At 40.7% G+C, this 13,846-nt stretch overlaps 1 protein-coding gene across 4 annotated transcripts in view; it reads right to left on the bottom strand.

Annotated features, from left to right (window-relative positions):
* LOC111837672 (runt-related transcription factor 2-like) overlaps window positions 1-13,846 on the bottom strand; it is a 55,126-nt gene that overhangs the window by 28,459 nt on the left and 12,821 nt on the right. For 3 of the 4 annotated variants that reach the window (XM_023799932.1, XM_023799947.1, XM_023799955.2), the window contains exons 3-4: window positions 4,256-4,512; window positions 2,795-2,951 (exon numbers count right to left, since the gene is read on the bottom strand). In XM_023799932.1, the coding sequence (XP_023655700.1) occupies window positions 2,795-2,951; window positions 4,256-4,512 (414 nt within the window). Of the gene's footprint in view, window positions 1-2,794; window positions 2,952-4,255; window positions 4,513-5,615; window positions 5,769-13,846 lie in introns of those variants that run through there. The other variant, XM_023799940.2, reaches the window with a different exon arrangement.

The following is a 13,846-nucleotide window of genomic DNA, read 5'->3' as shown; positions in this document are numbered from 1 at the left end:
CAGGGCCCGGCTCCCACTGCGATCCCTGGATGCCACTCCCCTGGCAATGGGCTCAGGTTCATAATCCCTCTGACAAACCGCACCCTCGCTGCCAAGCCAGTGGGCAGAGTCGCGCTCGTACAGAGAGGGTCGTCCATGTCGCTTGCAGAAGTTGGGGGGGGGGGGGGATTTCTCAAACCCTCGCCTCATATATGTCCCAGTGCCACTGACACGCCTGAGAGACACGTGGGCAAAGTGCACGACACGTTCCAGACAGCAGTGGATTACACAAACACGGGTGAGCGTTCACACGTATGTGTTGTGTAAGGGATACGTTTTATTCTCGCCCAGCGTGTGTGTACATGTGCGCTCCGGAGGAGACAGCCAGAAAAGCGTGCACACCCTTCATTGTGGAGGCCAGCAGAGGTGAGACACTTTCATTTATGCCTGTGCTCCTCTAAGGCGTATTTACTTCGCAGCATCCACCCTGCGAGGGGCACTGTTCTTTTAGCCCAACGTTTACAATCCATTCATTTTCCCCCACGACCTAAATGTAAGCAAAGTAGGCTGTATGACTCTAATTGTAACATTATAGGCGGGTAATATTCAAAATGGCCTGAAGCCTAATTCAGGTCTGTAATATATACGTTAATAGCATGGCATGAACTACTAAGCTAGTTAACCCACTTTAAATAGTCAGACCTTTTGAAAATGAGCCCCATTCTGAAATATCCCGACATGCACTTTACAGATGTCATAAAATGTTTAAAATATTTGTTTCAATTATATCACATATGTCCAATGAGAGTGCAGATATTACATGTCATAAAATGCCCTGAGAACATCCTTGTTCTAATCCCCCAATCAGGGATACGGCTTTCCTTATGACACATTGTGGATACATAAGAACGAAATTTACTTGTCCCGTTAGCTTAAGTTTATCACCCACGAGCGTAACCCATGAATCCAGTGACTAAAGTAACACGACAAGGGTTGAGTTTGGCTTTACTCAAGCTGTGATGCTGATACGACGAAGGCGGGAAAAATTATGTCAAAATAGGATGAGAAGCAGACACCTTCACGGCAACAGCGAGAACTGGGATTGACGGAAATAACCGGAAGAGAAAGGGATCTGGACAGCTGCTGCCTGCAAGTCGTGGAGCGGCAGAGACGAACAAGCGCGGTCAGGCCTATCTGTCAACTTGACGACGGCGTACGACAGATCATTCTCAGGACCGTCTGGATCTGCTTCCCCCGACGCCACTTCCCTGAACATCCCCTCAGACCACATACAATGTACCGCTCACATAAGTTTGCCAGCTAATTTGAGCGGCTTGTAATATCAAGGCTAATAAAAAAAAGTATGCTGTCGATTTTCTTCATGATGAAAATCAGACTGTGATAATCCATAACATTTGTAGAATGATCCAGAGGTGGGGTCTTATTTTTCACTGTAGTCCAGGGAGACGGCGGGCTGTGTTTTCATCCCTTCTCATGCACAAAGTCACATGCTGTTGTGTTTTCAAAAGGCCACTATGGGAAGAGTAGTGGGTTTATAACACTCCCTGTCTAATTAACTGTAAAAGATTTTGGCTGCTTTTTCTGAGGATCCAAATGTATGTTTTTTTTTTGGGGGGGTTTTTTTGTCATAAAGTCAGCAGTTCCAGGGAAAGTGCAAAATCTGTCGTGCTTCATAGAGACAGGAATCAGCCTGACACAAACAAAATCATACACAGCTGAAAAACAGATTTATGTCCAGTGAGACACTGTAAATGACTGCACATATTTTAAAAATAAAATTCCAAAAGTGATTTAATGTTGTGTAAATCTGACTGGCAGTGTCATATTTATCTGTGATATCAGACTATAGAGCATTTAATTTCCCTGAAATGTGCTCACTTTGAAACGAAACAGACGTTTCATCCGACTTTACGGGATATTCCCTCTGAACAGAAACACTGTCAGAAACTAGGCTATAATCTTTTATTGGTTCTCAGTCTTATATGTCAAAGAAGACATATTGACAGGCCTACTACAACCTTGAGATTAGGTTCCAGTTTCACAGCCTTGTACCATCCATAGCTGATGGCGTTTATGGACAAAAGACCCCTTTAATTTAAGGCATTCTGCTGACTGATTAGTCAGGAGAAAATAACTTTAAAACCCATGTACAGACAATGTTTATGACGGAAACATTTTAAATAATTACAATTAATACGTTTACAGTCAGTCAGAGTTAAGTGAATTCATGACTAAACCTCAGGTTAAGATTATTTAAAAAAAATGTCTGACCAATTAATTGGGTAAGATTGGCAAACGGCTAAATGATTCCCCGAAGAGGCGGCCACGGTTTCCCGGTTATGTAAGTGAGATTCACTCCAGACTCTCCCTCGCCCGGCGCGACGCGCAAATAGAGGCCCTGTTTGTTTTTCCGATCTGCCTGACATGATTTGCACATAGATCGCAACATGAGGGAACTCGCGCTGGCGCCATGTGACCTGTCTATTACGATGTCATAATTCACCCTATCACTCCTGGGCATGGATGATTCAAATAATTATTATATTTTCTCAAAAGTTATAGTCGCGCCAACTTCATAAATACTGTGCAGTACATAATTTATATATTTGTCTATGAGAATGCAGGAAGAAAAATCAGACAATTTCAATTATCATATTGACTTTCAGTCCTTCTATTCTTATGTTTTTGTTTTATGGAATAATGGAGATTTCTCAATTTCGACATCTCAAACACAGTCGACTAAAAACGAAATGATTGTAATGATTGTAATTGAGTATTTAATGTGTTCACTCACCTCTTCCACTCCTGCCCACAAACCTCAGGTCATTAAATCGAGCCACCTGATTCTTCATGACCCCAGAAGCGTTACGAAGCTCAGCCGAGTAGTTCTCGTCGTTTCCTGCCATCACTGTTACAACTGTCCCGTCGGGGACCTCCCCAAGGGCCACCACCTGCAAAGAGAAAGGCCGTTAATGCGCTGCAAAAAGTCCCCGAACGCAAACGGGACCAAACCTGCGAGGAAAATGCAACTTAAAAAAAAAAATTCAAGCATGGTCTGATTAGTCATGAGACAGGAACTTTTAAAACCCATATTTGGTTGAATGTTTATGACACAGAAACACGAGGAAAATGCGAAGAACCGCAGCGATTATCTTCGGTGGGCTGCGCGACCGAGCGCGTCCTTAAGCGCGTGTGCGCGTTCACTGTAAGTCCAGATATATAAATAAAACTTTCACATTTACCGTTTCCGAAGAAGTGTTAAAAATATCTTATGGCATTATGTAAATTTCGACCAAAACATACATGCACAAATAAACGAGAAAAAAATGTAGTAAAGCAGCAAAGCTAAATAATAAACAGGAAAGGTCAATTACATGTGCATCATACGAAAACTGATAATATGTGCGTACATTTAACAGATTCACAGAAGGGCTCAAAAGTCCTAAAATACGTAGATAAAAGTGATCTAATTCTTTTGGTAATGAACAATAAGAATGTGGTGAAGGTGGAATGTGTTTCGGCGTGTATAATTAGTTTCACCTCGCCAGACCTTATAGATATTCGAAGTAAATATTTCATTTTCATATAGTAAAATATTCTTCGTGTTTATAGTACATATTTTACTTCTAGTTCTCATAAGACTGCAAAAAGGCATAACGTTTTGCACTTTATAGGCTAGTGCGTAAACATTTGTTTCTATACCTATATTTAAAGTAATAACATTGGCGATATATGCTCAGATGTATATGTATAAACACAAGAAAATGAGCAGAAGGCAGGATTGTCGTGTTTTTATATGTTTAAACAACATATCAAGTTATTCTATGCGTGTTTAAACAGCAGGTCTTTCACGGTTTCAGGTGTTATAACACGCCAGGTAAACGGCAACTTTATATTAATAATCTAAACGAGACATCATGTGCCCGTACTTGCATTAAAGGTAATCATTTATCATCTTGAAAACACAGCAATCAACAATTAATGTGACAAGACCACAGCAACTTGAACACACACGCAAACCAGTCGGAGTACTTAAGTGGCAAGTAATTACAGCAAAATGCTTCCAGCAATATTAAGAACTAACACCAGAAAAAAATGAATATGCCAGTTTATTCTAAGGAATTCAGCTTACATGTTATTAGAAATAATTGTTTCAATGCTTCACAGTTACCTACAATGACAGACAAAGCCCCATAATAACCAGTCTTAATAAAATTCATGCCGATTAATAAAACATTAATGTTAAACGTCTTACCTTAAATGCTACGGGTAGCGTCTTATTGCACCTCCAGTGAGACGGTAGTACAGAGCAGAGGAAATTGGGGCTGTCAGTGCGGACGAGCTCGGCGGGGTGGTCGGCGATGATTTCCACCATGGTGCGGTTCTCGTGCGGCCGTAGTCGAGGGACCGCCGAGTCCTGTTGGCCCGTCGCCGCGCTCACATCGCTCATCTTCCCGGGGACCGGCTGCAGGCTGCTTGACGGGGGACTGAACCTCCGACTGGTGCTGGGATCTATGGGAATGCGCATCACAACACTGTGTTAGCACAGGTAAGGCCAATATCAAAGTAAAAAAGGAGGAAAAACTTCTTTCTCCGACAGCAAAAAGGCTGCAGTCCCGTCGAAGCGGAGCAAAAAAAAAAAAAAGTCCGACAGAGAGAGAAAGCAAAAACTGGAGAGTCTGTCCCAGCCGATGCAGATCAAAATTTCAAAAGTCAAGAAAATGCGCTTCAGCAGCTTCGGAAGTAATGATGGAGGCGAAATGAAAAGTAAAACGTAAAATCTTCTGGACTGGCGTCTGTCGCGATCTGCAGCGTTTGCATATCTCTTCCTTTCCGCGGAGGAGCTGCAGTCGGTCTGACCGAAATTATTATTTAATGTATGTAGAGCCACCCTGGCAGTCGCTTACTAGATGAAATGAGTATATCTTTAAGTACAGTTGTAATCCCATACACGATACGTGCATTAAAAGTCCGTAAAAATACAAAGGATACAGTACATACATTAAAACTAATCACGTGTCATTCTTTTTGAAAGTACTTCATTAAAAATTTAATACAGTTTGTAATTTCTACAATGGCGGTTTGTTTTTGCTTTTTTTCTTTCGAATCGCGCTTAGATAGTCACATATCAGCCGCTGTGCAGTCTTATTAAATTGCTCCTACAAATACGGCTGCGTTTTGTATAGGGTTAAAAAAGCCGTTTCGAAAAGTCGCGGGTGGTAAGTTGAATGAGCCGGAATAAAGCCGCAGTTTTCTGTGTCCCAAATGTGGTTTGTCTATAGAGACTATGATTTTCTGTGTTCTGGGTTTTGCGGTTTATATCGAGCGCAAGGCATCCATTATGCTGATGAGATTCAAACACGTGGTGTCTGAAGCCAATTATCACCGTGCATTAGAATATATCAATCAATACTGCCCTCGGAAGCGCACTAAACCCGGACTGTTACTGAAAGCCTCAACAGAACCAATTTATGTAATAAACCATTTTCCCCTCCTTTCTGTCTGGAACATTTCCTTGAATGAATGAAAGAGAACCTCCACTAGATATAAAGGGTAGCATGCTAGTCCGTTTTACTGGAAAAGTAGGAGAATCTTCATGAACTCATTTTACATACCAGAATGTTAAAAAAAAAAAATAAAGGCACTCTTTCGTCCATGAACTTCTGACAGGGTCTCGTACAGAGACACTATCATCCGAGTAGGTCTCAGGCCGGTGCCTTCACCGCCGGGGTAACCCACATGCCCTCGTTGGGTATTCCTTATCCTTGTTTGTCTTTTAGGGAGTGACATAATGTGTAGCGCTATGAGAGGAGGGTGAAAAAAAACATCGCAGACTGCAGCCAATGAACTTCCCTGTTATTATGCTGTTTGTGCTGGAGAAACGTTTCAAACGGAACTTGAATCGATACCATCTGAGGAGAATAATAGTGGAAAATGGCTCCCCCCCCCCTAATTTGCCTGCCTCTAAATACATATACTAGAAATGAAATTCAAAATTTCTTGGGAATGGGGGCAGAGGTGCCTGAGTGAGGAACGATGCGTGACTCATTTCCCTTGTCTGACCCTGCATATGAAAATAAAGACCAAATAGCTTTTAACTTTTATTTCGGCCTCGTGGCTGTTGTACTTTTCGCTTTGGGACGGCTGGCTTTCTCTCCTGGAAATTTGGCCTAAAACCTCTGGGTCATATGAGCGGAGCCTTTTACCCACGGAGACTCCTGTGTATTTATGGGCCAGCATATAATACTGACTGAAAAGTGGGCAGCAACGGAAAACACAAGAACCAGAAGATAACGGTTCAAATCAGCCAGGAAAAAAAAAGAGATGCCTATTACGCTAACCAAACATGCTGATTTTTGTATTATATACTACACTGAGAAAAGCCATTCCCATTAGACCCAGGTATAGGTTTGCCAGTTAATGCAAACATATGTTTCTGCTGTTGATTCAAATTAAAGAAGTATTCGGTGACTAATGAGGAAAATTATGTCTCGCTTGATTTACTACACTGGCCAAGATATTTGGAAACAATTAAATTAAAATTTTCAAAATGCTATCCCTTTTATGTTTTTCACTGTTGTGGGTTCACACTTACGTCATACCATAATGAAACAGAGCCAACTAGCTGTTTCTAATGGCTCAAGGAATCAGCTGAGTGTATTGCAGCAAACTCCCACCATTATCATATGCTAAACAGCTTAGTTAGGAACGATAGGAGTTCAGGCCTACAAAGTAGCATAACGTTTATATGCTAACAAATTTGACGACATAATAATGAAATAATATTTATAAGGCAGGCAGCTTTATTTCTAATGTTTTTATAGCAGTTTTTGTCATGTTACATCAAAAACATCTGTAAGTAGCAGATACATGAGTTTTTAGAACTTGATTGATTTTATGTAGCTATGCCACTCTCCATGTATTAAATGCATTAACCAGAACATGTTTTGGCTATAGGGATCAACTTAGCAACTCCTATACAAAAATAATGTGCACGGTGCATCTGGAACTCCATGGATGCATCAGACATTTAACACTTGATTATCTGATCTAGAACATTAGATACATGCATATGATGATGTGATACGTTTCAAACATTTACTATATACATAATAGTTCAAATGTTTTTTTCAGGGGCTACATACCATCGTCCCTATAATAATTTGACAAGTCAATCTTATTTAAGCCCTGTCACTTCTATTTATTGAGAACCATGAAAATTCAACTGAATGACCAGCTTTAACATGCCCAAAACCATAAAATAAAATATTTTGTTATTGATGAAATAAACTGCTGAAAATGCAAGGCGCCCCCTAGAATTCAGATGAATTAACTTAATAGTAAGTGCAACATAATTATTTAACGTTAAGTATTTCCCTATAGATACACGTTATATATTATTGGAATATGTTTTAAAACAATATTTTACATTTGTGTAGATTTTAATTCATGTTCATATTTACAGTTTATAAAACATGTAATTACAGAATATAATAGACATTACATATTTACTGGTATTACTTTGCTGTAATATGCAATGGGATGGCAAACAGACCCATCTGACACTGAGTTTGGAAATAAGCATGAGGACTTTATTTTGCTTTGAAAATGAAGATGGGTTTAACAAAAGTGGCAGCATGGAAGTAAAATCAAAAATGGCTGTTTCAGCTTAGACACAAGGAGAAACACGCAAGAAAGCGAAGTGGACCTGTGGGTTGGTGGGACCTTGGCACCAGGATCTGGGGGTGGTTTCTAGAGATCAGAGGAAATCAGATCTTATGCAATGATTGATAGCCAGACACATGCTGAATGTGGCAACGCCCCCCCACCCGAATACAGTGTCATAAAGAGAGAATTTTACACCTTGTTCTGTTGCCAATTCTGAAAACAATAAGCTCCACACTTTGTGAATATCTGCTCCCCAACACAAATTTAAGTTTAGTACGTATGTGAACTGAACAGTAATGCTAGCTTACAAAAAAAAAAACAACAAATTTTCTGGTTACAAAATCATGTGTATTCATATCAAAAGGGAACATTAAACACATAAGTAATAAATACTGATTATTTCACTATGCTTGTGTCGCGGTGTGCGAGACAAAGGACTCGAACGCCAGTGTTTGCCAAACAAAAGGGGTTTATTGAACTAAACAGGAGCAGGGAAACAAACAAGACCATGAGGGGTCTAAACGAAAAGGCGAGTACAGAGTACAGAGAAGGACACAGGCAGACAGGAGGAGCAACGGCAGTGACTGGACCGGGGCTGACGGGACAAACAGCTACTTAAATACAAAGACTAAGCAAGGTAACAAGCAGCAGGTGTGACTCATCAGGGCCACGTTAGGGAGCAGGTAGGAGGGTCAGGCAGACATGACGGGCAGAACGTAACAGGTCGTTAAAATATCTGGTAAATTGACAAATTAGTTAAAAGGTTTGTTTGTACCTTCTATAAAAATACAAAGTATATGGGATCTGAACATCTTTATATAGTTGTAATTTGACATGTAATTATTGACTTTGAATGATCGAAAATGTACTCATAGAAAGCAATAATAAATACTGATTCATAAATACTAATGCTATGTTAGTTTACCACTTATGTAAATTAAAACTAGGGTCACTGGGATCAAAACCGATGTTAAATCAAAGTGCAAAGTCAGAATTTAACCAGTCAGGATATAAAAACAGAACCAAGAAACACAAAGCATCATATGTACGAATCTCAGACATCAAGACAGCTCCCACTTATCCTGAGATGGTGAAGTGTCTCAAATACAAAAGCTGATTTATTTTCTCTAATATTCACTAATGTGTGTCTGCATTGACTTGTAACTCATTACCACTTCAAACCATGACATCATAATAGAGTTAAATTGGAAATTACATTATATGTGAATCTACCCATAGAAATGGAAGCCATCTCCAATACACGACCCTCGCAGTAATGACTGCAGAATTTGCTGGGAAGGTTTCTAGAACATCCAGAACTTACGAAAGGGACCCCCAAAAAGTAGATTTCCTGCCTCTTTTGGTCGTTGCCTTCTCTTGACTTGAAACATATTTTCATTTATTACGATAAGACTTTCAAAAGTCCTTTGAAACAGATGGCACTATTAGTTGATTCAGCATATTTTCAGAAATGAAAACGGCTGTAAATAAAGGCTTGTGGTGCGATATCCCAGCAAGGCTCCATTTTAGAAGTCAAACGGCCATCCACCAACGATGATGTGCGTTTTGTGCATTTGGCAATGTCTCCTATGAAAACTGAACAGTAGATATAGTTTGTGGATAGTGCAACTATATAATGTAACTGCATTTCAGTAAAAATAGTTCCTTTTTTTCATTTTATGTGAGCAGAGAAAATAGATGTGGCAAAGGGCACATTTTGCAACTGAATTTTGTATATCTTGTTACATAGAAGTCGTATAAATTTATTGTCACCACAAAATAGAGTTGAAAAAAAGGTTAAAGATGATTTGTTAGACTTGGTTAGGTTTGGTAAGTGATACAGTTCCCCATTTTGGATGTTGGCTGGCTTTTGTTGACAAGTGGGTTGAAGCTGGGCTATTTCTATGCCTGGACCCTGTTTCTATGCCTCTGTTCCGTCCTCTTCAAGGGGGACTTTGCGTGACTTCGCTTATGCAGAGAGGATGGTTGGGGAACAAGGTGCCTAAGCAGAGAGCGGAGAAAGCCAAGGCACGTGGGAGCGAAATAAAAGCCGTAGAAAGCAATCCCTCATATTGCTTAAAAAAGGGGAAAGTTACATGTCCGCTTTTGCTGCTGAAATACTAGATATATTTATGATTTTTCGAAAATCAAGATCAGTAGTACATTATATAGAAACGATTCAGGTTCTGTCTAAGCAAATCCATATTGAAACACTATAGTTCAATTTAAATGGATAAACTTTGTGATGCCCAATACAACTGTTTACACTTCTGTTCTTCTGGCACAAATTTTGAATACTTTATAGCTATGTCTTTAAAAAACACATGTATAAAGCTAAACAAACAAAAAACAAGTAGAACATGTTATTCATTTATGAAAAAAATAACTCTATATTCTATATTCTATATAACTATATTCATTTTGCATTTTATTGTCAACTATCCATTTTATTGTGTCCAACCATTCATCTTTTACAAGGCACCTTATGACTGTTTTTTCCCCACCTTTATCACCCGATTGCAAATAAATCTGTTGCATTGTGAATCACAGACACTTCTCACACTGTACAAGACCACATGTCAGCGAAATACTGTATGTAATGTTCCAAAAAAGCAGAGTAGGACCCAAAGTGTAAGTCTGCTGTATAAAACATCACCTGGAACCATACAGTTTCACATAATTCCCCTTGAAGTTAGCTATATATATATATATACTGTATATGGCATTTGTGTGTGTGTGTGTGTGTGTGTGTGAAGTTATATGCCATTATATGTCATTGGCCAATTTTGCTTGGAGTTGCAATCAAGAAAATAATCACATTGCAGCAGATCTGACTACCTGTTTGTTCTAATGACTATCCTCCTGCACTTTACCCAAAATAAAACACAAGTGTTATCAGGCTCCTCTGTTTGTTTTAATCTGTTTTTTTTTTTCTTTTCATTTCTCTAGTTGCAGCAAATGGTTACTAAGCTATTCAAGTTTTTACAACACATAAGGACATACAGTGAACAACGGCAGCATGATTTTTGGGTTCCTGAAGCTAAATATCTATATATTATTATTACGCATACGCTGTGAAGGACTGAAGCACACGAGAGGAGCAGGATCACTGTTACCGTTTCTTCTGAAGACAACGCAGCGCATGCTTACAAGTCATCTGCGGTTTAGCTGTAATTTTTTTCGACCTGTCAAGTGTCTATTGTTGCAAAATCCCCAAGGTAAAGCCCGAGCGATGATAGTATAATAGGCCTAATGAGGGCTTTGTAAAGGATTTTCTGGTATTAAGGAAGACTGTCTCACGCCTGGGGTTTCCCTTAACTGCCTTCTTCCAGCCCACATGCTGATTTCTATTAATTAATGATGTTGAGCTGGTCCTCATTACAATGATCAACCTTCAGCCGGATATAGAGTCAGCTTGTCTGAACTGGTAAGGAGACAAAGCCACCCTTTGTGAATATGCTGTCTTCTAAGGCCTGGAAAGAATTTCACTTTGTAACTTTCAGCCTAATTTTTGCTGTATTGTTTTAGTTCATTGGCAATATTCAATTTGTTATCTCTCTTGTTGTTCTTAAAGAAGACTTCTTCCAATTTTACATATTTGTCGCTCATAAATGCCTCTTTGTTTGGCTGCCTGAGACTGTGGATCTTTTACTGCATGCCCATGATGTTCCACAGCTCTCAGACAGACACAGAATGCATCTTCACTGCCTGTGAGTTTTTTCCGCTGTACAGAAAAATGTTTTTTTTTTCTTTTTTTTAAAAAAAGCAAAAACAAACCAGGCGGAGTCCTCTCTGAGAGCTGCGCTGTAATAACTGTTAATTCCAGTAACAGGCAGGCTGTGCTTCAGGCATATGGTTCTGGTTCTTATATGAATCGATGCATCAGGAATCAGTTAATTCCTGAAGTGGCCCCGTAATTGCCACCGTCAGGGGGGGCTCGTCTTTCAGGTCCCGTTCACATGAAAGCCGCACTTCCTGTGCGGGACAGATGGGTGACAGGAGCCGGAGTTGGCGCCACCACCGAGGATCCGGAACAGCAGTTGGGTCTGGCGGCTTTAGTGTTAGGACAGTGTCTCAGTTTGTCCTCTGTATGCGTTTGACAAATGGCACAACTGAGCATGACGTTCTCTGGTGGGGGTGTATGATACTTTAAAAATAAGCTTTAATAACATCAAACCTTTCATTAAAAGATTACATGAGAATCAGTTGTTCATACCTTGGTACAGAGGTGTGTCCAGGCTTGATTTGCTGAGTGAATGATTTATTGTGTAGAAATTCAAATAATGATTTGATTACGTTACAGGCATGTTCTAATTACCCCATTCTGGTAGGTGAGTGTTCATCACATTAAGCAGATGCTTAGCTGTTTGTAAATGATTCACACTGTGGTCATTCTCATTTCCAAATATTACGAATTAATCTGATGACATTTACATCTAGACATATACTCTGTTCCATCTTAAATAATGTTAACTTGTTTTATTTTGGCCTGGCATCTGTGATTCGACGGCAAGGTCACATGACAAGGCTGGGAGCACATTGGTGACGTGTGATGCACTGATTGCTTGTATCATATATAATCCAGGGGTTTCAAACTGCAGTCCTGGGGGGCCGCAGCCCTGTGTAGCTTAGTTCTTTCCCTGTTTCACCAGAAATGATGCAGCTCAAGAGCTGTGTGGTAATTAGCACAAGGAGGTGCAAAGAGTTGAATCAGGTGTGTTAACTGAGGGGAAACCCAAAAATGTGCAGGGCTTCAGCCCCCCAGGCTTGGAGTTTGACACCCCTGATATATTCGGACACATCCTGTTACAGCCACATACTGTAGGTCAGTTTAGACAGCAGCAATACCACTGTACTTTCCAGTTATTGACAGCAGTCATTAAAAAATGTATTTTATTACTTTCATGACAAAAAACACAATCTGGACTTAATGTTTATAATGCAGGGAAATGTACGTTAAGCATTCTTTTTAGCTGCAGTATTGCTGACAAATGTTCAGTTACTTCAAATAATCTACTTCATATTTCATCAAAGGTAAAATACATAATTTAAGTCCGAGAGACATTATGTAACGTGCCAATGTTATGTGTCTGATCTTGATGCTCATATTTACTTTCAGTTTGTTGGAATGAAAGAGGCATCAGCTTAAGAGTCTGGCTCAGTCTCTACCTCGCAGTCCCCTGTTTTGCAAGACACTTAATTATAGCTTTATGTGAGAAACGTTTCAATGGCGTCGAAGAGCCTTCCAGTTTTAAATATTTGTTTCCACCCTTGGCAGACTCTGCTCTGTGCGGGGCGGTGACACTGAGAAGCCACTCATCCTCAGGGTTCTGTTGGTTCTGGACTGCAAACCAACCTGAGATTTGATCCGGACTTTTGATTCTCATTTTTTTCTTGATTATTATCTTTGGTGACATTGGTGTGGACAGTTATGGTGCCTTTTTAACCTGTTTTTACCAAGGTGTGCGGTAAGTGGAAAGACCAGCACCCTCTAGAGGTAATGTAGGGTCACAACAGCGGTGACTGTCACTGAGGATGCGGTGCCAGTCGATATTCCCTTAATCATTTTTCAGGATGTGTTCTCGATGATGTCTCTTTCCAGAATAATGAGCCCGGCTGGAAAAACGGTGGTGGGGGGGGGTGTTAGAGATCGCTCACTGCTGCTCATTCGTCCGCAGCCGCCTTCCGCCCCCCTGCCTTCGTGGAGGTCCCTAATTGAGATCACTTGTACTTATAAATAGCAGGAAGTCCTGTGGCTTTTGGGAGAGTTAAAATAGAACCGTATTATATGAGGCTAAAATTAAAAAAGGTCGCCGTTCTTGCCTGATGTTGGAACGAAACGTGTGCGGCTGTAGATCCCCTCCCCACCCCTGGGTAGTAGACCACCTGCTGTCACAGGGAATGCCTGAGCCTCCTCCCCTTCCCCCCCCCCCCCCCACCCCAGTCTTTGAAGGAGGAGGATGGTGCCATTACAGGCCCAATGCTGGTCTGGAAACGAGTCTCAGAGTTTCCAGAGTGCGTCTGTGTGTCTCCTGAAGACAATCAGACGTGACTCACCCCTTGGATGTCTGGAAGACGACCTTAAAAATGTCCCCAACCGCTAGCGCCTCGATCCCGCGCCCTGGCAGCCATTACGCAGCAGGTAACGCCGCCGCCACCGCGTAGGTGATGGGGCCGA

The sequence above is a fragment of the Paramormyrops kingsleyae genome, chromosome 19 (genome assembly GCF_048594095.1).
Source record: "Paramormyrops kingsleyae isolate MSU_618 chromosome 19, PKINGS_0.4, whole genome shotgun sequence".
NCBI lineage: Eukaryota > Metazoa > Chordata > Actinopteri > Osteoglossiformes > Mormyridae > Paramormyrops > Paramormyrops kingsleyae.
This window is presented reverse-complemented; position numbering and strand designations above follow the sequence as displayed.